This window comes from Eptatretus burgeri, chromosome 4, assembly GCF_056783735.1.
Source record: "Eptatretus burgeri isolate ZD-2024b chromosome 4, Ebu_testis_v1, whole genome shotgun sequence".
Taxonomy (NCBI): domain Eukaryota; kingdom Metazoa; phylum Chordata; class Myxini; order Myxiniformes; family Myxinidae; genus Eptatretus; species Eptatretus burgeri.
Window position 1 is genome coordinate 121816106 of NC_140964.1, and position 27500 is coordinate 121843605.

General features: G+C 43.0%; 1 protein-coding gene across 1 annotated transcript in view; it reads right to left on the reverse strand.

Moving 5' to 3' along the window:
- Positions 1-6167: 6167 nt before the first annotated feature.
- The window catches only part of LOC147029003 (uncharacterized), a 50520-nt gene continuing 29187 nt past the window's right edge, over positions 6168-27500 (reverse strand). Inside the window, exons 3-8 of the mRNA XM_085879916.1 lie at positions 21332-21521; positions 20788-20841; positions 20455-20485; positions 17720-17803; positions 13878-14005; positions 6168-6922 (exon numbers count right to left, since the gene is read on the reverse strand). Of these exons, the coding sequence (XP_085736042.1) occupies positions 6626-6922; positions 13878-14005; positions 17720-17803; positions 20455-20485; positions 20788-20841; positions 21332-21521 (784 nt within the window). The 3' untranslated portion in view covers positions 6168-6625. The remainder of the gene's footprint in view (positions 6923-13877; positions 14006-17719; positions 17804-20454; positions 20486-20787; positions 20842-21331; positions 21522-27500) is intronic.

A 27500-nucleotide genomic window follows, 5' to 3' on the forward strand; every position in this document is an offset into this window, starting at 1 on the left:
GGCCGCTGCCGATAAACCAGACATCATCTGTTTTACAGAATCCTTCCTCCCAAAGAACATCCCCGAGTCCTCACCTCCAATTTCATAGGCCTGAACCCCGCCCCAGTGGTGGAGTTACACTTTTCATGAAGAACTCAATTACCCACTGCCCCTGTACTGATCTTACACCTCCCAACCTTCAGGAGTACATCTGGCTGTGGCTTTCCCTCCACTCCCACCTCTTGTTCATCTGTGTGTACCATCCTCCAAACAGTGATGACTCCATCCAAATCTCTCTCAGACAACATGGACAAACTTTTAACCACTTATCACAACTCTCTCTTTTCCTCATATGTGGCGATTTGAATCATCACCATGTAACTGGCTCGGTGTTGGTGCCTCTCTCACTTCGCCATGGCACTTCAGCGAAGGATTTCTGTGACTCCATGGGAGTGACGATCTGTGAACTTTCCAACCCGGAATTCTCCAAATGGAAAATCCTCCCTTCTGCACTTGGTGCTTACAAACTTTCTGCCAATGTCTCATGGTCTTCCTTTGCTCCAATTGGTTCTTCTGATCATGTGCTTGTGAAACTCAACAACGCTCTGGCTATTATCAGAGAGCTGACTCGATGCTGCCGAATCTGACATTTCATTCAAACAGATTGGCAAGGCCTGCAAGCAGCCATTTATCTTCAGGACTGGTCTCCCATATCTACTGCTCCTGGTGTTAACTCAGCCTGGGAATTCTTCCACAGAAACCTGCTCTCTCTCATGCAAAAATTCATCCCATCTCATCTTCAACTAGAAGAGCACTCGGGAGAGCGCATACCTCCGTCACGTAATGCCTCATCCATGAGAACATATCGGGCCCATCACCTTTTTGAGATATCATGCTACATAATCCTTTTTTCTCAATGGTGAAGAATCGCTTAAAAATTAAATAATTCTCGTATCCAAATCCGGGTTCGGATCTTCACCAAAATCTAATAAATTTGTCGTGGTCACGCACGCAACCTGTACACCAAGTTTCATCCGAATCCATCCACAACATTTTGAGATATCATGCCATGCATCAGTTTAGCTCGATCTCTCAGTGGTGAAGAATCGCTTAAAAAATCATCAGATCCGGATCCGGTCTGGACGGCATCAGCTCACATGTCCTAAAAACCTGCTCTGCTGCTCTTGCACATCCTCTCTCTGCCCTTTTCACCTGATCATTTGTGCTCAGCAGTCATCTTCCATCTGCTTGGACATCAGCAAACATCACTGCACTACATAGAAAGATGCAAAAATGGATCCCCTCAACTACAGACCCATCAGCTTACTTCCAATCATCAGAAAGGTCATGGAATCCATCATCGTAGTTGACATGAAATCCTTCCTTTTCTCTGACAAACTCTTCTTGGATCACCAACTTGGACTCAGACCAGGTCACTCCACCTTGGACATGCTGCTTCGCCTCACCAAACAATGGATGGAGGGCCTCAATGTTAGACATGAGAGCAGGGCCGTCTCTCTGGACATATCATGTGTTTTTTATGCAGTCTGGCATCGTGCCTTACTATCCAAACCCTCTGCCAATGGCATCAAAGGTCAACTCCACTCTTGGATTACTCACTTCCTCTATCATCATAGCCAACATGTGACAGTCAGCGGAATCCTTTCATCTACTCTCCCTGTCAAGACTGGAGTGCCCCAAGGCAGTGTTCTGGGCCCAGTCCTATTCCTGATCTTCATCAATGATACCTCCAATTCTCTGGAAAATCCTCTTTATCGATTTGCTGATGACTCCACCCTCTGCCATGACATCCCTCATACTTCAGACAGGACGGCTGCAGCCACTTCCCTCTCTTCAGACCTTGAAAAAATTATCACAAGCTGATCGAACACTCGGAAATATGTCTTTCAATCCTGACAAATCTCACACTTTCACGATCTCTCTCTGAAAGAACTGTCTGGCAAACCCTCCTACATACTTTCTTTGCACTTTTTTTTTTTTAACAATCCTCCTGAGGAGGTTCAGTCATTCAAACTCCTGGGTCTCACTATCAGCCACGATCTTTCTTGGGCAAAGCACATTTCAAAGTTGGCCTCCAAAGCCAGCCGCCGAGTGAGCATCTTCCGTCGTACGAAGTCCTTAAATGGCTCGTATCCACTGGCAAGACCTTCCTCTGCAGATTCATTGAGTAATGCTGTCTCCTCTGGTCTGGTCTCCCTGTCTCACATCTTCTTCAGCTTGATGTTGTGGAAACTAAGACTTTCAAGATCATTGTAATCTCCTGTGATAAAGCTGAGTCTATGGGCCTATCACTATGCCCTTGCAGACAGATCGCTGGTCTCTCTGTCTTGTACCACCTCCTTTCTGGTCTTGCAACCTCTGCTCTGTCTGTGCTTTGTCCACCCAGGTTTCTGCAGGGTTCACACGGTCCACCATCAACCCCATTCTGGTTAAATTACCTAAATCCAAGATCACTGCTCACCTCCACTCATTTGTTGCTCTTTTTTTTTTCCACCCGTGTAACCTATTTCCGCATCCTCTTCAATGTCATTCTTCCCTCTAGGTCTTCAAGACAGCTGTTCACCGCCACCTCAGATTGCCCCCAATCCAAAGCCACGATCTTTTCTACCCTCGTTATCCCCACCCAAATCCCACCTAATTTTCCAGTTTTTCCTCCTTGGAGTTTCCTTTTCTCCATGCATGCGTGTTTTGCGTCCTGTTTTTGTCTGTTACGTCCTGATCCGTTTGGCGCGTTAGCTCTCCCACAAATCTCGGCGATGTATACAACCCCTCCCCCCCCTACAAATTGGAACATGGAGGAGAAGTTTGCCGTTACTTGCCTCTGAAATCGTCCTGATCACACATGTGCAGAAAGGAGTGAGATAATACGTTTTACTCTGTCTGCCTGCTTGACAATCAAAATTGAAAATCATTCCAAACAGGAATCTTATTATTTTAAAGGATGTCACAAAGGACACAAACAACAGGCACGGAGAACAAATAATACTTCATCATGCTTCCAAGAACCTCCAGTTTGCGGAACTTCAATTTAAATGAAGGTTCAATGAGGTGGTACGTCTAAGGGTGGCGTTCGCCGTTCGGGACTGCTTTTGGATTCCTTCAACATCACTCAACTTCTGATGATTTTTTTTGGGGGATTTTTTTTTTTGTTCACGATCATTCATCGTCGTGAGATAAGAAATCGGTTGTCCCTGTTGATGTGGTTTGCAATCTTAACGTGTTGATTGATTCAAAATTTAATTTTAAATCCTCTGTTTATGCAACCGACAAATCTCAATAACGTTGCGTTTATATATCGTGACCACACAATAACAAACACTTGTTGATGCCCTTGACCACAAAATAACTACCGGAACGTTTTGATGACTGCAACGCCTTCGTTGCCACCGTCCTCAGTCATCAGTCGGACAATTGCAACTCGTCCACATTCAGCAGCTTGAACTTCAACCAACACGATTCGAGATGCAACTCTCTTTATTTTCGATTCTCAACAGATTGACTTTCACTACTTTGAACAAACGGAGCATTAGGCAGTCGTCCCTTCCCTGTGTAACCAGCCTTATCTCTGTATTCATTCCACTAATCCAACATTAACACTGGAATTGCCAGCAAAGGTTCTGAGTCTGCTTCTCGGTTTAAAAAAATATATATATTAAAAACTTCTAATTCAAAAAGGCCTTTCTTTATCTTTTATATTTTCTTTACAGCCTTTGTTGTTGTATTTTTGGTTTACAAAGTCAGAAGTGCGAGCGGACACAACAGAACAAAAGCAACACAGAAAAAGAGGGAGAACACCAACAACAGGGTTGATGGACAAAATGGAGGGAGACTTGACCAAGTGAGGGATGTGGAGAGGAAAGAGGAGTAGGGGAGGACGCATAGGGTGCACAAGATGGATATAGATCAAGCAAAGACTCGGGAAGGGAAAACTGGAATTTGGAAAGAGGTTGGCTTGGGGGTGGGGAGGTCAACTGGGGTGGAAAAGATCATGGTTGTGGATGGGGGACGATCTGAGATTGTGATCTGTCTTCAAGACCTGGTGGAAATAATGAGATTGAAGAGGATGTGGAAGTTGATTCCACAGGTGGGGAAAAAAAAGAGGAATGTTTGAGTGGAGGTGACTTGTGATTGTGGATTTGGGGAGTTTTACCAGAAGGGGGTTGATGGTGGACCATGTGAAACCTGGAGGTGGGGTAACGCACAGAAAGAGCAGATGGTACAAGACCAGAAAGGAGGTGAAAGAGGACAGAGACACCAACAACTTGTCTGCAATGGGAAAGTGATGGGCCCATCGACTCAGCTTCATCATGGGAGATTCCAATGACCTTGAAGGCTTCGATTTCCACTACATCAAGCTGAGCACGGTGTGAGGCAGAGGTTCTAGCCCAGAGGGGAGAGCAGTCCTCCATCAAGCCATGGATGAAAGCCTTGCAGGTGGATAGGAGTTCAGGTGTGTCAAGGAAGGGCTTTGTACGACAGAGGATGCCTCGTGGCCTTTTGAAGCCAACTTTGAAATGTGGTTTCCGCAAAAAAGATTATGGCTGATAGTAAGACCCCAAGAGTTAGTGACAACGTTAAGAGGATTACTAAGAAAATTGATTGGATTATGTGGTCAAGAGTTCAAAGGTCATGTCAGGTAAAAATGAGATAGCTGAGAACCGCTGAAGGGATTTAAATCAAACTTTGTACAAGTATGCCTGGTGTTGCCATAACGGTTAGGGTGGTGGGTTTGGAATCCTAGGATCCTGAGTTCAAATTCCCCTCGGCTGTTGAATGAATACCAAGTGGGGTTGACTCTGCCTGTTATCCTTCCAAGGTCGGCAAAATGAGTCAGCTTGCTGGTATCCTGTGTCGGGAGTGGCGACCCGTCCAGGATTGTACCCACCAGCCAAAGAGACTGCTGAGGCAGCAACAACACTCTGCACAGAGTATGGTCCCAATGAATGGAGACAGGGAGGGATGGGGGTTGCCAGATGGTCCTTTCGAAGAGTGAGAAAGAGAGATAAGACTGTGAGAGAAAGAACGGAAAAGAGAGATATTGAGAGTGGACGATTTGTCAGGATTAAAAGGCATATTCCAAGTGTGTGACCAGCTTGTGATTTTTTTTCAAGGTCTGAAGAGAGGGAAGACGTTGCAGCCTTCCTGTCTGAAGGAAAAGGGATGTCACAGTGGAAGGTTTAGTCATCAGCTAATAAATAAAGGGGATTTTCCAGAGACTGAGATCTAGAAAGTGTTGTTTCCCGTTATTGTTTTCCTTGAGACTCTGTCGAAATATGATATTGTTGTGGATATGGATCTTAGGGGTTAATAAAATGTTTAATCCTGTATGGCATAGTTATTCCCATTTTGAGTGTTTAGCATGAACGAGAAATCATTAAATGTCAAAATGGACATGCATCGCTAAATCATACAAGAGCCGTGAAACCCACCCCAGTGTATCTAAAATTAGATCACATCCCATTTGACCTTTAGTTCATGTTCTTACCTTCGGCCTCACTGTTAAATGTGCTTTGGAGGTGTTTGCTCGGCCATAGTTAAGGCAGGAAAGCAAGGCCGAGACTAATGGAGCCTCTGACGCCATTGGCACGGCCGGGTCAAGGGTCTCTGCCCGCCCTCAGGCTGGGCTGTCAGCCAATAGCAATTGAGCCAGGAAGGGTGAAGTAAGTCACCGCTCGAGGTGGGGGCCAGAGGTTATAAAAGCGCATACATCGGGCGGAAGTGTGGGAGATGCCCAGGAGATACGAGGGATCAACACCAGGATGGTGCACCGATTGGTGCCACACCTCCTGATCAACCACGCCTCCTTTGCCTATCGTTGTCATGTCTGCCCCAGAAGGACTGTGTCCTCACCCTCCTTGCATCCATGATGCTGGGCATTGCTGCCATCAAGCATCGCAACGGGTTGGGGCCTGGCGAACCCTGCTGTCTAACACACGAATACATTTGTTGAATGGACTTTGTCTATGGCTCATCCTGCTTGCTCGCGATGGTTTCATCTGGCGGTTGGGGGCGCGGGGGGGGGGGGCGGGAGGAAATATGTTTGAGATAGAAATTGGCTGCGGTATTGCACCGCGAAGGGTTCGGCCTCACCTGGACATCGGTTGCTTGGCCAAACGATAAGAACCGTCTCGCGTTCACCTCGGCGTGTCACCTGCTTGGCACAGAGATTCCAATCGGCACGGTAACACAACGGTGGGTGGCTGACGTGGTCGCTCCGCGACTCACTGGATTTGAACCGAGCAACCGGCTCGAACGATGTGGACCGTTGCAATATAATGTTTAACCAACTTTAAAATAAAACCAAAACAAACTTCCTAAAACAAATTGTTCATTGTTTGTGAGATGGAACCGCAGTGAAAAAGCAAGTTTTATTCATATAAAATATATCCAAATTGCATTAAATTAAACACACCTTTCATATTCAAGTAAATAGATTATCTTTGTATGTAAAAAAAACAAAACCACGCACGTTTTATGTACATTTTGTCAGAGTAAAGTTTTGTAAGCAGAATTATTATTTTTTGTTTGTTTTACTTTTCATTTTTTTTTAACCTTGATGAATTATGACACTGTATCCTGAAAAACCATGAACAACAACAAGAAGAAAGAAGAAGAAAATTAATTTCTAGTAATTCTGTTTCGTTTTAGGCTCTGAAACAAACATTATACCAAAAAATGTGTTCTGTTCATTTGCTATCACTCTCTCTGGCTTTGTGACCTGAACCTGTAATTCGTCTAACTTTTGGAGCTCAAACATGCCATGTAAAGTGATGGGGCTGACAGAAGAAGGACCTTTAACCGCACATGGTGGACTTGAGCTGTGGATAAGTTCCTGTTGATGGAAGGTAGTCTTGTTGGTGTGATGATGGCGATGGAGATAAACATTTATGGCTTCTTTACCTCCTTTACACCGTAGTGAGATCTGTGGGAGATTATAGGAAATGTTATGATTAGGAGAAATTAAAATATCACGCGTGATGAAAAGTACAGGATTATATTAATAGTTGAACACCATTCCGTTCATGCCGGAAAGGCACATCGTGCTGCCGAGGCAGTTTCCTTGGTAAGGAGTACGGTCCTGGACGGGTCGCCACTCCGACACAGGATACCAGCAAGCTGGCACTCATTTTGCCAACCTCGGAAGGATGACAGACTGAGTCAACCCCACCCATCCATCCATTGGGACCATCCTCTGTGAAGAGCATTGTTTCTACCTAAGCAGTTTCCTGGGCGAGTGGGCACAATCCTGGACGGGTTGCCACTCCGACACAGGATACCAGCAAGCTGGCACTCATTTTGCCGACCTTGGAAGGATAACAGGCAGAGTCAACCCCACCTGGTATTAATTCAATCACCGAGTGGGATTTGAACTCAGGATCCTAGGATCCCAAGCCCACCACCCTAACCATGAACCCAACACCAGGCATATAGGATTATATTATTTAAAGGAAGATTTTTTAATTAAGCGATTGATTTTGAAACATCATACCTGTTAAACTGAAGTAGTCTGGTTTTATCGCATATGATCGAGATCTCATGGAATTTTTCACATCACTTAAAATTTTAGTCAAAAGCCATAAGTTTGATGATGTAAAAAAGTTATTTGAGACTGGAGTTGGAGTTGCAGACGGGGCGGGCGACAGTCTGGGTGTGATGAGTAAGGGTGAGAGCGTGGGGTGGTGAGCTGTGCACGTGGGGGTGCTCTGGTTGGTGAGGTGGGGGGGCTGGATGGGGTTCAAACGGGGGTGATGGTGTTGTGGTTGTGGTTGGTGAAGGGAGTTTGCGGGTGAAACGAGTGATGGGAAACTGTGAGTGTGCTCGAAGAGTGTAGTGTGATGTTGGGGGTGGTGGTGCGTGTGTGCCTGATTGTGGAAGTTGGATAGGGAGGGGAGAGGAGGTGACCAGGGGGTTAGCTTTTGTCGGGGATGAGAGTATTGAATATATGGACTCGCTATTTTGTCACAATGATACGAAAAGTAGAGTTTTGTGTCGTTTTAAGGGGGTAAGGGGTGGGGGGATATTGATGGAATGCTGAATTAAGTTTTTTGGGGGTTGTTGGCCACAACATTGGTGGTGGTGCATGTGGAGGGTAATGATGTGGGGAGGATCTTTTCAGAACAGTTGAAGAAACGATTTTAATTTTTGGGGAAACATTTACAGAATTTGGGGTGCAAAGTACTTTCTTCAGGGACTCTACCAAGGGTGGGAGTCAATGTAGATTTCTGTAGGAGAGTGATTGTTGATAGTTAACCAGTGGTTGGAGGGGTGGTGTAGAGCATAGGGGTTTGGGTTTGTGAGTACGTGGGGATCCCTGCCTGGTCATAGTGAATGTATGTGGTCAGGTGGCAAGGTGCTTAAGAGAGAAGGGGGTGGCGAGATTCACGGCGGTTCTTGAGAAAGAAATTTGGACTTTTTTTAGAATAGAAACTGGGGATGTGGTTGGAGGGTTGGGTTAGCAGGAGGTAGTTACTGGAAGGGAAAGGTTGAATGTGTTGTCCACGAATGCCAGGATGGAAAGATGGAAGAGCTGGAGGCTGTGATTGATGGCGAAAGCTCGGGTATGACATCGTTGCTGTAAATGAGATGTGGTTGAATGAGAAATCCAACTGGAGGATGGGAGTTCAAGAGTACAGGGTTTATAGGTGTGAAAGTAAAGACAAAATTGAGGAGGTGTGGTCATTTCTGAGTGATAGATCAGGACATTAAGGAGGGAATTAATGGAGAGGATTCTGTGTGGATAGAGATTGGAAGAATCGTAAGATAGTTGAAGGATGCTTTTCTTGGGTTCTTGATGTGAGAGAAGAGCAGGAAAGATGGATATGTGAAGAATTCAGGATACTGATGATGGGGGATTTGAACTTGTCAGGAATAGATTGGGTCCAGGAACAATGGAAAGGGCAGAGCAGTTTTGAGGATTTTCTCAAAGTCGAGGATTGCTTTTTAACCCAGTTTGTACAAAAACCCACGTGGGGTGGGGGAGGGGTGGAGTGCAGCATTGGACCTCTTTTTAAGTAACGATCCCAATACGGTGGATGAGGTGGAGGTGGGAGAGCATCTGCGGTCAAGCGACCACAACATAGTAAGAGCAACTCTATTATTGAGATGTGAAGATGGAGATAGTGGTGTAAGGTTGTTAGATTTTAGGATGGCAAACTTTGATGGGATGAGAAGTGATTTGGGAGACTTAGATTGGGTAAAGTTAATGACAGGGCAGGCTGCAATGGAGAAATGGGTGACCTTGAAGGAGTAAATATGTATGGTGCAGAGTGAGTACATTCCAGCGAGGTGTAAAGGTAGAGGCAAAAAGAGATCAGGATGGTTGAACAAGGGTGTTCGTAGTGTAATTAAGGATTAGCAGAAGGTATTCATTATATACAAAACAACAGGATTAGAGCCCCACATACATCAGTGCAGGAGGCAACATAGACTAGTTAAAAAATTAATTGGTAAATCAAAATGGAATATGAAAAGGACATCTAGCCAAAAAAATTAAACAAAACAACAAGACATTATTTAAATATATAAGAGGTAAAATATTGGTTCAGAGGAGTGTGGGCCCATTGAGGAGCAGCACAGGAGAATTGGTGAACGATGAGGGTGAGACGGCAGGATTATTAATTAATTATTTTGTTTCTACATTCACATGAGAACAGTCAGGGGAACTTCCAATCGTGGAGAGGATCGATCTCGGGGGTGAGTCAGGGATTTTAGAAGAGATCCATGTCGGGGTCGAGGAAGTGAAGAAACAGATAAAAAAATGAGGGATGAGCATTAGCTCCAGGACCGGATTATATGCATCCGCGAGTATTGCAGGAGGTGGCAGATCAGATAAGTGTGATGTTAGCGGATACCTTTCACAGCACGTTAGAATCAGCACAGGTACGAGAGGATTGGAGGGTAGTGAATGTAACAACACGAGCTCAGAAAGGTTCCAGAGAATAATTAGGGAACTATAGACCTGTTAGCTTGACTTCAGTGGTGGGGAAGGTGTTGCAGATGATAATTAAGGAACAGAGAGGGAACCATTTGAATAATTTCAAACTAATTAAAGATAGTCAGCATACATTTACCAAAGGGAGATCTTGTTAAAAAAATTTATTGGAGTTCAATGAAGTAATTTCTGATTGGGTGGATGAAGGAAGTGCAGTGGATGTCGTGTACCTCGACTTTCAGAAGACAATTGATAAGGTATCACGCAGGAGGTTGTTAGCCAAGTTTAGGGCTTGTGGAATGGCTGGTTGGGTAACTAACTGGATTAGAAACTGGCTTTGTGATAGGAAGCAAAGAGTGGCTGTGAGTGTGAGGTTGTCTGGCTGGGAGGATGTAAGTAGTAGGGGATCTCAGGGATCGGTACTGGTACCATTACTATTCATTATTTACATCAACGATTTGGATGGTGGGGTGAAATCTGCATTCTGAATTTGCTGATGACACAAAGCTTGGAGGTAAGGTTGATAGCAGAGGGGGTGGTGATCAGATTCAGGAAAGTATTGGTACTTGCATAGATCTAGCTCTTCCATGAGCCTTGGCCATGTATTAAAAAAAAAAAACAAGATTGGGCAAAAGATTGGCAGATACAGTTTAACCTAAACACATGTAAGGTGTTGGGGATGGGGAAGAACAATGAAAATGGAGATGACATGATACAAGGGGCAATTTTGGAGCGTGTCACACAGAAGGATCTGGGGGGTGATGATAGATCCCGGGGAGGTAAGCAGACAGGACAACGCCAGGTAGTACAGGTAAGCAAACAGGGTTTTGGGATGTATTCATAGGGGGATAAATTATAAATTTAGAGGTACTTTTTACACGAGGAATTTAGTGAAGCCTCATCTGGAATACTGTGTGCAGTTTTGGTTACCACATCTATGTAGTTGACATTGAGCGGGTACAGCATCGAGCGACTCGATTGATTCCAGGGTTAGCTCGACTAAGCTATGAGGAACATTTGAAGGCGACAGAACTTTATACAATGGAAGAGAGGCGATTGCAAGGGGGATCTAATTGAGATGTTTAACATAACGAACTGATGTGGACAAGACAGGTGCAGTCGAGTTTTTTTTTCAGCAGAATGGACAATGTTTGGGCCAGGGGGCATAGCTTGAGGGTAAAGAAGATGAGAGTTTTGACAGTTTTACCGTAGGGGCCTTTCAGTCGGAGAGTGGTTAATGCGTGGAATGGTCTCCCAGGAAAGGTGGAGCAGAGGGGTGGATACGTTTTATATGGGATTTGGATAGGTACCTAGATGCATTGGAGATAGGGTGTATGGGATATTAGCTGGTGTGGATGGTAGGTAGTTTACGTGTGCACACTAACTTTGACATTCTTTAAAAAAAAATCTTTGGTACTTTTGAAGACTACCCATTCCTGGAGGCCTGTGTGACAACTGGGGTAGTTAATGGATGAGAAATGACACACACACACACACACACACACACACACACACACACACACACACACACACACACGCACACGCACACGCACACGCACACGCACACGCACACACACACACACACACGGTGTTCATAAATTCCTTGTGCAATTTTGAACTTTTATAACTTTTGATGTACACATGACAAACAAACTGTAAATGGCAAATTGAAAGCAGATGGGCTAGTGCAATTTGAATAATCCGAGATTTTATAACCATGATGTTTATACATGCACATAAGCAGTATGCATGTTTTTGCTTCATGTACATAACCCAGGTTTTTTTTTTTTTCAGAAGCAATCGAGGCAGTGTTCTATTGCCTATACACCGCCCAAGTAAAGGTATGCATCAGAACAACGTTTTGCATGCTTGGAACAAGATTGCCCGTTGAGTGGGTACTCTGCTCGTGATGATATTAATGGAAATAATAATGAAATTGGTACATAATGACAATTATGGTAAATAATAATAATAATCATAATAACGAGGTATCTGCGATTTCAAAGCGATCGCCAAGTGTAAGCCGCTGGCCGGAGGAGGCTTGCTCTTAGTGATCGTCCGCGACTTACCCTGAGCCCATGATCCAATGATGGCATATTTTATTTGAACCACCATATGACCTTGACATTCATCATTTAGAGAAAGAGTGCAAATTAAGAAAATGTGTCCCCATCCACAATCTATACCTGTAAAGATCAAAAATCTCTCTCTCTCTCTCTCTCTCTCTCTCTCTCTCTCTCTCTCTCTCTCTCTCTCTCTCTCTCTCTCTCTCTCTCTCTCTCTCTCTCTCTCTCTCTGTCTCTGTCTCTGTCTCTGTCTCTGTCTCTGTCTCTGTCTCTGTCTCTGTCTCTGTCTCTGTCTCTGTCTCTCTGTCTCTCTGTCTCTCTGTCTCTCTGTCTCTCTGTCTCTCTGTCTCTCTGTCTCTCTGTCTCTCTGTCTCTCTGTCTCTCTGTCTCTTCTTTGCACGGCCACAGCTTTTAAGTTACAAACTCCAAACTTGGGGTACAAATACAACTGTGTTGGGGGGGGGGGATAATATCGGCTATGTTTCTGTGGCCTCACATGGTGGTATGGGGGGAAGGGTTTACCATGTACCATGTAAATCTATGTAAATGTGTACCATGTAGCTTCACCTGGTGGTGGTGGTGGAGGATATTACAATGTCCAAATTTCCTTTGGCTACAAAGTGTTACTTATTCACTTTTCTCTTCCTGTGCAATGCTGGGTAATGATATGTAAAGAAGAAAGTTTGTTTGTTTGTTCGTTTATGCATTCGGAGCTTTCAGGAACCAGTGCAACCAAACTTTGCTCAGCCTCCTCTTTCATCCAGAGAAAGGTTGAGATCTGTGTTTCGATTTTTTTTTAATTGACCCCAAATAAAATCAGATAATTGACCTTCAGGTCTCGATTAGGTCTTGTGCTTATCCCCAGGAATGATGGAGGAATATGTTTTGTATAGATCGTATGTGAGGTTGTTGTGATTTGTTATATTTACATTTAAAAAAATGAACAAAAAGAAGTTAAAAGAAAGGATAGCAGTCCAAATGCATTTTGCAATGCCTGAAATTGGTAATTCATACGAAACCATCAGGCCAACGTTCCTCAATTTGTCATGCAGGAAATATTTAAATGCATATTTCGATGAAATTCCCTGGGCAACGCCTGATATTTCAGTGAGTCGACCCAAAGAACTCAACATCATGAAATTACCGCATTTGGTTCTTGAACTACGACGATTACATCTATCACATATCACCTTGTAGCAGCAAGACTAGGCTCCCTGCCAATATGCTTGGAATGTGTGACGGTTCTCGAATGATGTCCTTCTCGACAAGTGCATCGGTAGACGTAGACGTAGACGTAGACGTAGACCAATTGCTTGGCCACCTCGTTTGCCTGAACTGTCCCCATTGGAGTACATTTAATGGGCCGACGTGAAACTTTTGTTTTCTCATCAAAACCACATTCTTTGGATGAACTTCGGGCTGTGATCACAAATGCAATTCATGAAATTACCCAGCAGTAACTGTGGAATGCTTTCAACAAGTTGGAAAATCGGATTGAACGATGTATTTTGAACGATTGTGGTTATGCTGAAACCGAAAAATTGGAAGCCTAAAAAAACTGTATTGAGTAAAAACTTTGTGAATTATTCTTTCTTGCAATATTGACAGTTTATTTCTGTCATGTGTACATCAAAAGTTATGAAAGTTCAAAGTTGCACAAGTATTTTAAAGACGTGTGTGTGTGTGTGTGTGTGTGTGTGTGTGTGTGTGTGTGTGTGTGTATGTGTGTGTGTGTGTGTGTGTGTGTGTGTGTGTGTGTGTGTGTGTGTGTGTGTGTGTGTGTTTTAACAGTCGCTATATTGTGGATAACTCTCACTCTCACTCTCACTCTCACTCTCACTCTCACTCTCTCTTCCACTTCCACTTTCTCTCCCTCTCACCTGTGCATATACCCTGTAGATGCCCATTCTGTTGATCTGCACTCGTTTTTCATGATTCACCATCACTATATTGTGGATAAATGCACTACCTCTTCGACTTTCCCATGATAGTACTTCCGTGATAGGACCTGGTAAAACACACAAAAGGAAAGGAGGAAAAAAAATCAGTTTTGGAGGAATGGATAATTTTCAATGGTGGAGATGAGAAATTTCCTCTTTCACAATGCCCTAAAGCGAGTTGTCACATGTTGTTAAGTCTGCATTTCGAGGAGGCCACACTATCTCAAATCCACATACAATCCACTGTCCACTGAATTCGTCGTCGAGATATTCTCTAACTGCGACAGCATAATGTGCTTTCAACAAGTTGCAACATCTTTTTGCAGGATAGCTAAAAATAGCAGGATCGCTGATTCTTAGGATAGCTGATTCTTTGTAGGATAGCTGACTATTTGCAATATCGCTGATTCTTTGCAGGATAGCTAAAGATAGCAGGATAGCTAAAGATAGCAGGAACACTGATTCTTAGGATAGCTGATTCTTTGCAGGATAGCTGATTCTTAGGATAGCTGATTCTTTGCAGGATAGCTGACTATTTGCAACATAGCTGATTCTTTGCAGCACAGCTGATTCTTAGCAGGATAGCTGAAGATCGCAGGACAGCTGATTCTGAGCAGCACAGCTGATTCTTAGCAGGATAGCTGATTCTTAGCAGGATAGCTGATTCTTAGCAGCACAGCTAATTCTTAGCAGGATAGCTGATTCTTAGCAGCACAGCTAATTCTTAGCAGGATAGCTGATTCTTAGCAGCACAGCTAATTCTTAGCAGGATAGCTGATTCTTAGTAGGATAGCTGATTCTTAGCAGCACAGCTAATTCTTAGCAGGATAGCTGATTCTTAGCAGCACAGCTAATTCTTAGCAGGATAGCTGATTCTTAGCAGAATAGCTGAAGATATCAGGATAGCTGATTCTTAGCAGGATAGCTAAGCCTGGTGTTGGCTTAGTGGTTAGGGTGGTGGCTTGGGATCCTAGGGTCCTGAGTTCAAGCCCCGTTGGCCGCTGAATTAAAATACACCAGGAGGTTGACTCAACCTGTCATCCTTCCAAGGTTGGCAAAATGAGCACCAGTGTACTGGTAAGGGGGACATCTTAAGCTGAAGGGGGGGGGGGGGGTAAGACAGCTGAATCATAGCAGGATAGCTGAATCTTAGCAAGACAGCTGATTCTGAGCAGGATATCTGATTCTGAGCAGGATATCTGATTCTGAGCAGGATATCAGATTCTGAGCAGGATATCTGATTCTGAGCAGGATATCTGATTCTGAGCAGGACAGCTGATTCTTCGCAGGACAGCTGATTCTTCGCAGGATAGCTGATTCTGAGCAGGATAGCTGATTCTGAGCAGGATAGCTGATTCTGAGCAGGATAGCTGATTCTGAGCAGGATAGCTGATTCTGAGCAGGATAGCTGATTCTTCGCTGGATAGCTGAAGATATCAGGATAGCTGATTCTTCGCAGGATAGCTGATTCTGAGTTGGATAGCTGAAGATATCAGGACAGCTGATTCTGATATGGATAGCTGATTCTGAGATGGATAGCTGATTCTGAGATGGATAGCTGATTCTGAGATGGATAGCTGAAAATATCAGGACAGCTGATTATTCACAGGATAGCTGATTCTGAGCTGGATATCTGATTCTGAGCTGGATAGCTGATTCTTCGCAGGATAGCTGATTCTGAGATGGATAGCTGAAGATATCAGGATAGCCGATTCTTTGCAGGATAGCTGATCCTGAGCTGGATAGCTGATGATATCAGGATTGCTGAATCTTAGCAGGATAGCCGATTCTTTGCAGGATAGCTGATCCTGAGCTGGATAGCTGATTATATCGGGATTGCTGAATCTTAGCAGGATAGCCGATTCTTTGCAGGATAGCTGATTCTGATCAGGATAGTTGAAGATATCAGGATAGCTGATTCTAGACAGTTGAAGAACTCAAAACAGCTGTCAGGCTTTTGTGACCTCCAACCCTCAACATGGAAGAAGATGTCCAGAAGAACATGGATAAAAATGAAAATTTGTGCGGAGAATGGAGGGAAGCATTCAGATAAATTCTAACTAAATTCTTACTGTGTGCATCGGGACTTTGTAGCCACTCCGTCAGATTGAGGCTGGCAGATGGCACTCCCAGTTTAACATCCATCCGAGGGATGGCACACACACAAGTTATGAATCTCCCTGTCTGTGAAACACCAGAATGGCAGTTTGTAGTTGGTCAGCATTCAAACCCATACTAGACAGCTTAGGATCAAGTGTGCGTACCTCTAGGCCATCCTGCCAGCAGTTGGGGTAAAAATCCTCATGTGCAAATAAAGAAAATAGTTACATCATCTGAGAAAAGCACACACTAAACCGCTTCCTGTGTAAATGCTGACATGAAACTCAAAACGAGTGTTTTAACGAGGCAAAAGAACACAAGATCAATTGTAAACAGGAATATGAAAACAATAATCAAGATAGAAGAAACTACAAGAGTGAAAATGAACAAAAGAAAATTTGAGTTGGCTTGTTTCGTGTTCCCATCTGAAGCCATAACTCATGATGTTGGGATCCCAAATTCAGATCCTGGTTACTGTGATGATTTGTCCTTTGTCTCCATCTCTTGTCCTTTCAATTCATATTAAGGTACACCAATGTCTTTGTTCTGCATGTGATTTATTTATTGTACAAACTCCCCCACGAGGCTCAGACAACTGTAAATGAAAATGGCAGCAATAACTACAGCACACATGAAAGATGAAGTTCTCAAGTCTGAAATTATACATCAGTCCAAGGTATTGATGGATTAGTCCAAAGTAAGATGTTCTGCTCTCCTGGGGAAGGTTTTCACTCGAGGCTGACAAGTTGACTGGTTTAGCAAGGCCAGTTAATCCAAAAGTTAACTGATCTTCAGGAGCAGAAAAAATCCGTGCAGATGGATTCTGGCAACACCATTTCTATGAACGTTAAAAAGGAACGCATTCAATAGTTCATCAGTTTGCAAGATGATTCAAAGAAATGTCCAGAGCAGCAGCCCCACATTGAGGAGTGTGACTCGCTTTGCTATAAAGACGTTAATTTGCAGCAACGAGAGAACACATCCGTGGATAGGACGTTGGCTTGGCGCAGATAGTGAATGGCCAGCCAATCGTACATTGAAAAATAGGCTGTTAATAATTATCTGCAGCAAGAAAATTCTAGAAAATTGATGAAGCTACAGAAATGGACGATCAGTGAAAGAACTCTTGGATAAACCAACATCCCCGACATGAATGCCCCCAGTGACTGCCACGGTGGAGAGGCTTCTTGTTGTGTGGTTATCAAGCGTCGGTAAAGAAAATAGTTGCCGATTGTGTTCTTTCCGTTAATTTTTTGAGGTTATTTTGGCTTGAAATGATCTTGGGATTAAAAACAAAGCATCCATGTGATGCTGAGTCTTGATCTCGACTACTCGCCAACGTGACATTTTTGATGTATCGATTATAAAGCAGTACAGTCCTCTGAATGATAAAGGGGGTGGGGGGGGGGGGAAGAAATAGAGGATAAATCTTGCAAATATACAAATATATTGCCAGTTAATATCAATGGTACTAATAGAAGTAGTAAGATGATCAGAATTGGAATAATGAGCAAAGAGTGAAAACAATATTAGTATGAGTAGTACCCGTATTTCAAAAGGATAAGTACAGAGGAGGTTGAGCTGTGGAGGAGGCTTTGCGTGAAAATACAGTAGAAGAGGTGAGAGCTAAACAATAGGAGGTAGGAGGGGATTCAAAGGAAGAATTGGTGAGAATTGCCTACCTTTGTGGGGAGTAAGATGAGCTACAGGAAGGCTGTGGTCTCTTTGTGCAATCATCATTTTCATCCTGTCTTCCATTTCGGTAGCTGTGACATATCATCAGTGTTAGTCAAAATATTGAGAATTTGCCAATGTCCTTGCCATCAATGTGACTTCAATCACTGTCTCTAATCCATCTCATTCAGCACTGCATATTTGAGGGACATTTCAGAAGTTTTGTGCATGATCTTGCGGAACTGCCCATTTAGTACCTCCGCCACCTCGGGTGGACGGGGGTTATGTTTTCACCTGGATCCAGACCTGTCTGGCTGTTTGTTTATTACTTGCAAAAATCGAAGATTTTTCAAGTGTATTGGTTGGTCTTGTGCGTTACTTGGCAATTTTTTTTTAACAAGTATGTTGATCGCTGCTGTTTGTCTGTCCGCTCACCTTCAATCGCCTACATGTCACAATTTTAAACCGATATTCACGAAACTTCACCAAATGGAGTTGGTGGTCCAAGAGAATGCTCTTTATTTTTCAGTTCAAAAGGTCATCATTGGCCAAAGTTCAACTTTTTCAACTTTCTAAAATCCTCAATTTTCATCGAATTGACTTTAAATTTCAATAGGATTTTCATATCTGATTACTGAATTCAACCACCAATTGTTTTGGAGGTCCACATCAGATATGAAAATTCTGTTCAAATTTATAGGTCAACATAGTCTGGATTTCTAAAATTGTCATTTTTTCATCCGATTCACTTGACATTTGAAGAAGATTTTCATATTTGGTCATTGAATTCAATCACCAATTATTTTTGAGGTCAAATTTGTTTTATGGATTTTGCAAGTATCGTGCTATGCACGACATCTTTCTTGTTACTTATGAAATCTGAAGATTTCGTAAGTATATTGATCACTTCCGTCCTCTGGTTGTGTTTGTGTTTGTGTGTGTATGTTTGTGTTTGTTTGTAGGCATGATAACTCGAGAACGGAAGAAGCTACCAATGTCAAATTACACCACCTGATTCAGGAGGGTGATGGCTCGTGCTGATTAGATTTTGGTCAAAATCGGTCAAAGGTCAAGGTCACAGTGAGGTCAAACATTCGATTTTTGATGGTTTGATACAGAATCATCGAAGAAACTTCTGGTTTGCGTCGCTACCTTCTCGAGAGACAGCTTTTATTAGACAAGGTCAGAGGTCAAGTTGACGATTTCGTAAGTACCAGTCTATGACTGCTTGTTTGTTTGTTTGTCTGTGAGCAGAATATCTCAAAAGGTTGTGGACGGATTTGGACGAAATTTGGTGGACAGTTTGGGTGTGTGACAAGAACGAAATGATTCGATTTTGGCGAAGATCCGGATCTGGATCCTGAACGAGAATTTTTAAAATTCTAAAGTGATTCTTCCCCATTGAGAGATGGACCCAAAAACGATTTTGTTGGATGATATTAAAAAACGTTGTGCATAAGTTATGACAAAGCTTGTTGGATGAGATGGGTAGGTGACAAAGAACAAACCAATTAGATTTTGGTTCAGGTCTGGATCCAGATCCGGACTATCAGTGGGTTTACAAAACGTAAACTGTTCAGCCTGATGGAGGTATGCGCTCGACCAAGTGCCATTCTCGTTTTTTTAATGTTACCTCAAAATACGTAGATGAATCAAATTTGACCTGGACTGATGTACTGTACACTACTTTCATCAAAAATAATCAGTTGCTCCGTTGCATCATTGGCAGTTCCATCCTCAATTAAACAAGTTATAACAATCCCCATCATGAAAAAACCTTCACTTCATGGATGCAATCCATCTTCAAAGTTAGATCTACCTGTTTCTCTTTTACAGTTTTACATTTTATCTCCAAACTTCAAGAATTTGCTATTGCCAACTGGCTGCTAGAATACAATGGAATGCTAGTATTTGTGAGGACTCGCGTCGGTCGATGTCAGCAGACAAGTTGAGGACCACCCCTCACTTCCAATGGTGGTTAACACACTCCTATCAGCTCTCAGATTATAAAATACATTGTTTAGCTTCTTGAATACCTGCACCAACATTCTCTTTTAGAACTCTTCTAGTCTGTGTTGAAGCAGTTACACAGCACTGATATTGCCCTCTTGAAGGTCACAAATGATATTCTGAACAAAGTGGGCCATGTACCCACTATAAATGTAGCATGATAATAAAAAGCACCTTGCTCGGTGATTTCATGACGCCATTTTTTTCTAATCATTGCCAATTTCATCTTTTCCCATTTGGGGTCACTACCCCAAGGTTGGAGATGGAACCACTGATTTAGTTGCTGCTCTCTTTTTTTTACTGTTGAAAAGCAAATTTCATTCTGGTCAATTTTCTACTCTTTCATCTGTAATTGAAAAAGCAAAACATTGCATTTAAAATCTCTGCCGTCGATTCACTCTCGTTCTAAATTTTCTGTGCACAGTACTGTGATTAACTGGTTCCATAGTTGACTTGTCCTCCTCTCTCTCGCACATTACACATGCTTAAAGATGCGTTGTTCAAATGGTAATCTTCCTTGGCATATCATGAGGAAAATTGGCTTTTGCCAATTTGTCTCCCTGATTTTTCGCTAACACACTTGGATTGAGATTTTCACCGATATCCTGATACACAAGAAATTGCGGTCAACTGATCACTATGAATGATCGTTTCACCACCACCTAAAATAACTGGCAGATTATCATAGATGCCAATGCATCATTCGGAAACATGCCGCAGAGACATTACTTACATGACATTGCTTGTTTCAGTTCTTGAGTTTGCTGAAAAGGTAAAGAACACAAGTTAGAACCTCAGAAAACGCGGACACGTGTCACAATTTTAAATGGTGTGACGACGACACGATGTGAGTGAGACCCAAATGCATCCCATCAAATGAAGGTGAATAATCCAGCGTAGTTTTGGTGATGGATTATTTATAGATAGTAAAAAGTAGAGATGTCAAATTAATAGGGGGAGATGATTCGTATTTCAACTTCATGAGAATGAAACGTATTTGACAACCGAACGAATTAGAATTGGAAAAGCACAAGTGATTTCTAGATGCAATGGATAAAGGAAGAACCTTTTCTGCAAAATAAGTTGCAGTGCTTTCTTTTATTCTCCATGTCAGCACAAGCTAGAAAAAAAAAACAACAAAAAACAACAACAGTATTAATGACAAAGCGATAAAGCTCGATTATCTGCATTAATAATTCAAGTTGATTCAATGAGACGTTCAAGAACCCTCGAATGATATTTATAGAAATTGAATGCAATGAAAAATATATTTGTTGCAGAATATCAAATAATATCATCAAATAGGTTTTTGCATGCATGTTGTATGTACGGTAGCTTTTCAAACATCGTGAGAGGTGCCTCCTGTTTTCTACTTTTCTAGATACAGCTTCTGTTCTTCCAACATTTTCTTTTCATGCCCATTGAGGTGGAGAAGAATAGCCATTTTGTAACCCATAAAGCTTATATGTACAGGTAACTTTATTATACTGAGTGGAAAATCTCATTGCCTGGGACTACCGGGAATTTCGCTTTGGAGAATCATTGGGTGGAAAAGGAGAAGAGAGGAGAAGAGATAACTTTGTCGTAAATCAAGAAATGGTGAACCTTACCGAGTTGTCTTTCCACTCTGTATACTGTCCCAGGAACAGGAGGAGCAGAATAATGAAACAAGAGAGGAGAAGAGCGTGTAAAATGAAAATGTAGAGCCAGCGAAACGAGAAACAGTGATTTTTGTTGATGGATGATGACTGACAAGTGGGGATTGGAGGAAGAGGGGGGAGTGGAGAAGCATTGCTGGAGCTGGGAAAGAAAGGAAAGAAAGAAACCAATTACGATACACACGCTAATATATAAACAACAGTCTGATGAATACGTTTTTTTGCGTTCACCTCCTGCCCAATAGAAGTCAGGGTAAAAGTGTAAATACAAAATCCTTGTCCTTGCAATGAATGGAATGATTGTGAGTGGATTAAACGCACGTGCATCAAGCTGCATTCGTTTGGATAATAATGTTAAAGAGCTGATCAAACATGGCGAATGCAGAAACTTCACACGTAGTGTTACAGAATTGTTCTCAGCAAGTGCTGACCCGACATGTGATGCAGTGATTGCACGATCACTTATTGGCCCACCACTCGTGTAGCAGGTGATGGGGTTTCGCAATTTTGTGTGTGCGTGCGTCCATCCAGGGCATAATTCAGCAAACCATTATTATGAGAATATGGAGAAGACTAATTAATATTTGGGCCAAAATGTCAAAGGGAAAAGTCATAGTAAGTATAAATAGGCCTCAGCTCGTCTGCCACTGTGTGAGACGGCCAAGTTTTGTCATCACTTCCATGTTTGTTTATTTATTTATTTATTTACTATTTGAGCTTCGGTGTGTCTGTCCAGACCATAACGTTTTTTTTTACCATTTGAGCTTTGTCATCAAAATTTAAACAAACCTTTATTATGAGAATATGGAGATCACTAATTAATGTTATACATTTTTTTTTTAACTGCTGTTTTCACCAAGTTTAGTTTGAGTACAAAGCAGATGTGGATGAGCTTTGTATTTGAAGATGCTTTCTCGTTATATTATAAAACCACAACTTTTTTAATTTTTTTTAAACCCTCAAATTGGAAGCAATGCTCTGAATCGAGCTGCTTCAGATGCGCAGTGTGAAACAGATGCGTCACAGTGGACCAAATACATAAAATATCTCGCAAGACAGACATAATTCCATGATGCAGCACATGCATGCGTTGCCTTCGTGGATTTTGTCACAGATAACCACATGGAAATGATCAACTTGATGGAAATTTTCATTCACGTGTGGGCTGGTAACTCGATGAGAGATTTGACATTATATTATTGATAACAGTGTGTATCACGAATGCATTTGGTGAGTGACTGGAAAGTTGTCAAAAGCAGATATCATGAGTTTGCCAGGCCGAGAGAGCTATAATCGCCGTAACAGAGCCTATCTTAGATGAATGTGGACTTACTCATGTTGAGCCATCTGTTGAGGGGCCTACGAATGAGGTGAGGCTTGCAACTGTCTGTTGGAATGAGTCCAGCTGAGCCAGAATACCAAATGTAAAAGTCGTCGTCAATGAATATACACCTGGGTTGCATTGGAACCTTTCAGGAAACTGTCCTTAATCAAACTGCTTAAATTTATACATTAAATAAATGACATAGCTAGATGGCTGTTCTTCTTTCATTTGCAGAACAATGCTGTAGAGTAATATCATTGGCTGAGATTGTGGTTGTGCCACTGATGCAATGCCCTGTGTATGTTTGGGCAGGTTTTTGTAATTTGTTCATGGTGCTGGTGACAACTTTCCTACTCTTTATAAAGGACACTGGGGGATCTTTAGCATCTACCAATGAATGCTGGCAGATGAGATACCCGGTTTAACATCCGTCCAAGGGATGGCACACACATTGATGAATCTCCCAACCTGTGAAACACCAGGATAGGAGTTTAGCTGGGTCAGGATTCAAACCCAGGCTAAACGACTTAGAGGTGAGTGTGCGTACCTCTAGGGCCAAGGCCATCATGCCATCTAGATGGCTGTGAAGCTACTTTGTTTTCCTGCGAGAAGAAACCAAGATGATGGGAACTTGAGATAACTTGGTAAATACCTGGCATGGGTATTAAGTGGAGAGCGGAGGGGTAAGGAAAGCAGATCTGAGTAGCCAATAAGAAACGACTTTGCTTCACCAAACAAGAAGCAGTAGCTCGATGATGAGCCTGCTCTGTTGCTCTGTGTTCAGAATTTTGTAGTTTTACAATTTTTCTATCACATCAATTATCGTTTCAACCATTTACATGTGGCCAACATTATTTGCACATTCCACCATGTATGATACAATAATTAACAAGAAATATTGAAGCAAATTGATTTTTGAAAATTTGATTAATCTTTGTGGATGTGTGTGTACGATGCAATGAGTTAAAGCCATGACAGGTGTCATGTGCTAGGTATATGGGGTCTCAGTGGGGGGGGGATCCACAAGATATGCCCCTCACTATTCTGAAAACAACAAACAAAGACCATGAGACCTACACTATACTTGAAAAGTTTGGCCATGATTAAATAGATTACCCCCCACCCCCTGCCCCCGCCCCCTATTCCAAATACTCCCCTTAAATCTCAAAATCTATTCAAGATAAGAACTTCATGTTTTCATTATAAACCCACCGTGGGGCCTTCCCTCTCCCCACCAAGTTTAGTGGCAATTATTCAAGCTGTTACAGAGATCCCATCGCCCTCTTCCCCCATTCCAAATTCCCCCCTAAAGTGAAAAATTTATAACTGTTAATATATATTTTTTAATTAACATAAATACCCCAGGGGCCTCCATTATCCAAGCCATGGTTGGTAGCAGTGGGGCCTCTCTGCCTGACATGAATAGCCCACCCATACTCCCCATTAGGTGTGCTAAGTTTGATTGCAATCATGTAAGCCGTTACAAAGATCACCCTCCCCCATCAAATTCGCGCCCCCCCCCCCATTTAATGACACTCCCCATGAAGCTTCCATTATGTCTGCTAAGCTTGCTGGCCCCACAATGATAAGTTCTCATGATATACAAGATATAAGGGAACGAACAGACAGAAACATAGGGGCAATACCCCTGGGCACTCACTTGGTCGCAGCTGGGTAAGATGACCAGGGAAAGCACTGATAGGCATGGATGACCCAACGAAATATGTAACGGAGAAGAAAGTAAATACCTATGGACTTTTTTAATGCCGTGAACAAACCTTGGTACATCACGGGTGATAAAGATTGTCATCATGTTTCATCAGAATTGTGTGTGTGGTTTCAGGCGGGCAAACGGGTTTCAGGCGGGTATTTTTGTGGGCAACCCCCCCCCCCCGAAGAACCCATTGGACCCCAATTTTTTTTAATGTCGTGAACAAACTTTAGTGCATCACAGATGATGAACATTGTGGTAAAGTTTCATCGAAATCGTATGTGTGGTTTCAGAGAAGTTGAAAGTATTTGTGGATGGACGTATGGACGACGCACAATCCCATGAGCTCCCCAGAACTACGTTCCAGGTGATCTAAAAACGGAGTGTGGTGACAATAAATGTAGCTTTGCCTGATGCAAGACTGGTTCGCAAACGTGCCATGTGGAACCAAAAGAGATAAATATTTTATTATGAAATGTTAATTCATCCTGACATCACCAACAATGAGATCCAACAAATATAATGCGATAACTGGCACAAGTGTGACATGTTTGAAGCTCATTATATGACTTATTACATGGGTTTACTGTATTGCGGTTGAGATGAAATAGAAGGGGTTGATGAATTTCTGGGTGGTGGACTGGAGTATATGTATGTATTGATGGCTGAACATACATTGTCAATTGCTACAGAGAAGAGTAAATTTAACTCCCAGTATTGGAACGCCACTGTGATCTGCTCCCAGTATTGGAACTCCACTGTGATCTGATCTCAGTATTGGAACTACACTGTGATCTGCTCCCAGTATTGGAACTCCACTGTGATCTGCTCCCAGTATTGGAACTCCACTGTGATCTGCGCCCAGTATTGGAACTCCACTGTGATCTGCTCCCAGTATTGGAACTCCACTGTGATCTGATCTCAGTATTGGAACTACACTGTGATCAGCTCCCAGTTTTGGAACTACACTGTGATCTGCTCCCAGTATTGGAACGCCACTGTGATCTGCTCCCAGTATTGGAACTCCACTGTGATCTGATCTCAGTATTGGAACTACACTGTGATCTGCTCCCAGTATTGGAACTCCACTGTGATCTGCGCCCAGTATTGGAACTCCACTGTGATCTGCTCCCAGTATTGGAACTACACTGTGATCAGCTCCCAGTTTTGGAACTACACTGTGATCAGCTCCCAGTTTTGGAACTACACTGTGATCAGCTCCCAGTATTGGAACTACACTGTGATCAGCTCCCAGTTTTGGAACTACACTATGATCTGCTCCCAGTATTGGAACTCCACTGTGATCTGCTCCCAGTATTGGAACTCCACTGTGATCTGCTCCCAGTATTGGAACTACACTGTGATCTGCGCCCAGTATTGGAACTCCACTGTGATCTGCTCCCAGTATTGGAACTACACTGTGATCAGCTCCCAGTTTTGGAACTACACTGTGATCAGCTCCCAGTTTTGGAACTACACTGTGATCAGCTCCCAGTATTGGAACTACACTGTGATCAGCTCCCAGTTTTGGAACTACACTATGATCTGCTCCCAGTATTGGAACTCCACTGTGATCTGCTCCCAGTATTGGAACTCCACTGTGATCTGCTCCCAGTATTGGAACTCCACTGTGATCTGCTCCCAGTATTGGAACTCCACAGTGATCTGCTCCCAGTATTGGAACTCCACTGTGATCTGCTTCCAGTATTGGAACTCCACTATGATCTGCTCCCAGTATTGGAACTCCACTGTGATCTGCTCCCAGTATTGGAACTCCACAGTGATCTGCTCCCAGTATTGGAACTCCACTGTGATCTGCTTCCAGTATTGGAACTCCACTGTGATCTGCTCCCAGTATTGGAACTCCACTGTGATCTGCTCCCAGTATTGGAACTACACTGTGATCTGCTCCCAGTATTGGAACTCCACTGTGATCTGATCTCAGTATTGGAACTACACTGTGATCTGCTCCCAGTATTGGAACTCCACTGTGATCTGCTCCCAGTATTGGAACTACACTGTGATCAGCTCCCAGTTTTGGAACTACACTGTGATCTGCTCCCAGTATTGGAACTCCACTGTGATCTGCTTCCAGTATTGGAACTCCACTGTGATCAGCTCCCAGTTTTGGAACTACACTGTGATCAGCTCCCAGTTTTGGAACTCCACTGTGATCTGCTCCCAGTATTGGAACTCCACTGTGATCTGCTCCCAGTATTGGAACTCCACTGTGATCTGCTCCCAGTATTGGAACTCCACTGTGATCTGATCTCAGTATTGGAACTACACTGTGATCTGCTCCCAGTATTGGAACTCCACTGTGATCTGCTCCCAGTATTGGAACTACACTGTGATCAGCTCCCAGTTTTGGAACTCCACTGTGATCTGCTTCCAGTATTGGAACTCCACTGTGATCTGCTCCCAGTATTGGAACTCCACTGTGATCTGCTCCCAGTATTGGAACTACACTGTGATCTGCTCCCAGTATTGGAACTCCACTGTGATCTGATCTCAGTATTGGAACTACACTGTGATCTGCTCCCAGTATTGGAACTCCACTGTGATCTGCTCCCAGTATTGGAACTACACTGTGATCAGCTCCCAGTTTTGGAACTACACTGTGATCAGCTCCCAGTTTTGGAACTCCACTGTGATCTGCTCCCAGTATTGGAACTCCACTGTGATCTGCTCCCAGTATTGGAACTCCACTGTGATCTGCTCCCAGTATTTGAACTCCACTGTGATCTGCTCCCAGTATTGGAACTCCACTGTAATCTGCTCCCAGTATTGGAACTCCACTGTGATCTGCTCCCAGTATTGGAACTCCACTGTGATCTGCTCCCAGTATTGGAACTACACTGTGATCTGCTCCCAGTATTGGAACTCCACTGTGATCTGATCTCAGTATTGGAACTCCACTGTGATCTGCTCCCAGTATTGGAACTACACTGTGATCTGCTCCCAGTATTGGAACTCCACTGTGATCTGATCTCAGTATTGGAACTACACTGTGATCTGCTCCCAGTATTGGAACTACACTGTGATCTGCTCCCAGTTTTGGAACTAAACTGTGATCTGCTCCCAGT